This window comes from Sinocyclocheilus rhinocerous, unplaced genomic scaffold, assembly GCF_001515625.1.
Source record: "Sinocyclocheilus rhinocerous isolate Xijiao unplaced genomic scaffold, SAMN03320098_v1.1 C36288658, whole genome shotgun sequence".
In the NCBI taxonomy this organism is placed as follows: Eukaryota; Metazoa; Chordata; class Actinopteri; order Cypriniformes; family Cyprinidae; genus Sinocyclocheilus; species Sinocyclocheilus rhinocerous.
Window position 1 is genome coordinate 1 of NW_015777888.1, and position 976 is coordinate 976.

Here is a 976-nt window from a genome sequence, read left to right on the forward strand (position 1 = left end):
TAAATATTCTATTCAATAACTTAAAAAACATATTAAACATATATAACATAACTCAAAAACATTTAAGGTATTACCACTTTTGTCTTAATGGTAGGCCTACGTGTGGAACGCCCTACTACTAGTCAGGTACAGCACGTGCTGCTGTTGTTTAGCTGCAGGGAAAGTGAAGTGTTTGTGAATGTGTGACAGGTGCTGCGAGTGAGCCGCCGCTAATGGAGCAACAGCAGCACAACAAACTGTGAGTAATTCAGCCTCACGCCAACATTCCTCCCTCCCTCCCTCCGCTCCTGCTACTACAAATATTTGGCTGGATTCTCATGCACTTAGGTCACTGCGGTTACTACTGCGGTTCACTCTCTCTCTCTCTTGCTGTGTGCATGGATCTGCTATAGTGGGTCGGAGCAGAAAGCCGTAAGTTCATGTGTCATCACCTGAGTGGAAATGAAAGCTTTATAGGTTACATGTCAACTGATTAAGGAGCTCTTTAGTACCTGTGCTAAAAATACGGTCCCAGGCCGCTGTGTGATCTTGCCACGTTTTCGTATTGAAGGTCTTGTGGAGCTCCACGGGAGTCACCATCATCAATCCAAAGGTGCCCATCATCTAAAAGTGAGAAAACACCATGTGGATTTGTTTTTGAACTATGAAACCCTTTGCATCTTTGCATTGCATTGCATCAAAAGAGACGAAGATAAAGCTTATGCACTTTAGAGTGTGTTACTCACTGTTTGAACTATTAATTGGGTCAAAAAGATGGTCAATTTACCGTCTTTACTGAAGTGATGAAATCCATGGCCTCGTTGCTGATGCTGTCTTGCAAGAGTCCAAAACGTTTGTCATAAAGCACATAGCAAATCGCTAAAAGGCCAAAAGAGAAAGAAATGTAATGCATTTCATTATAGTAAGTCAGTGTATGGCAGACATGGCATGGAACTCACTTTCAAAGGACCACTTGTTCAGTTCAAAATACAAATCA

General features: G+C 42.0%; 1 protein-coding gene across 1 annotated transcript; it reads right to left on the reverse strand.

Moving 5' to 3' along the window:
- Positions 1–69: 69 nt before the first annotated feature.
- LOC107735776 (1,25-dihydroxyvitamin D(3) 24-hydroxylase, mitochondrial-like) lies at positions 70–972 on the reverse strand (the record flags this gene model as incomplete). The annotated part of the gene is made up of 4 exons (XM_016547361.1): positions 70–386; positions 492–603; positions 767–858; positions 939–972. Coding segments are annotated over 4 exons (309 nt in total), but the record flags the coding sequence as incomplete, so codon positions are not given.
- Between the last annotated feature and the right edge of the window lie 4 nt (positions 973–976).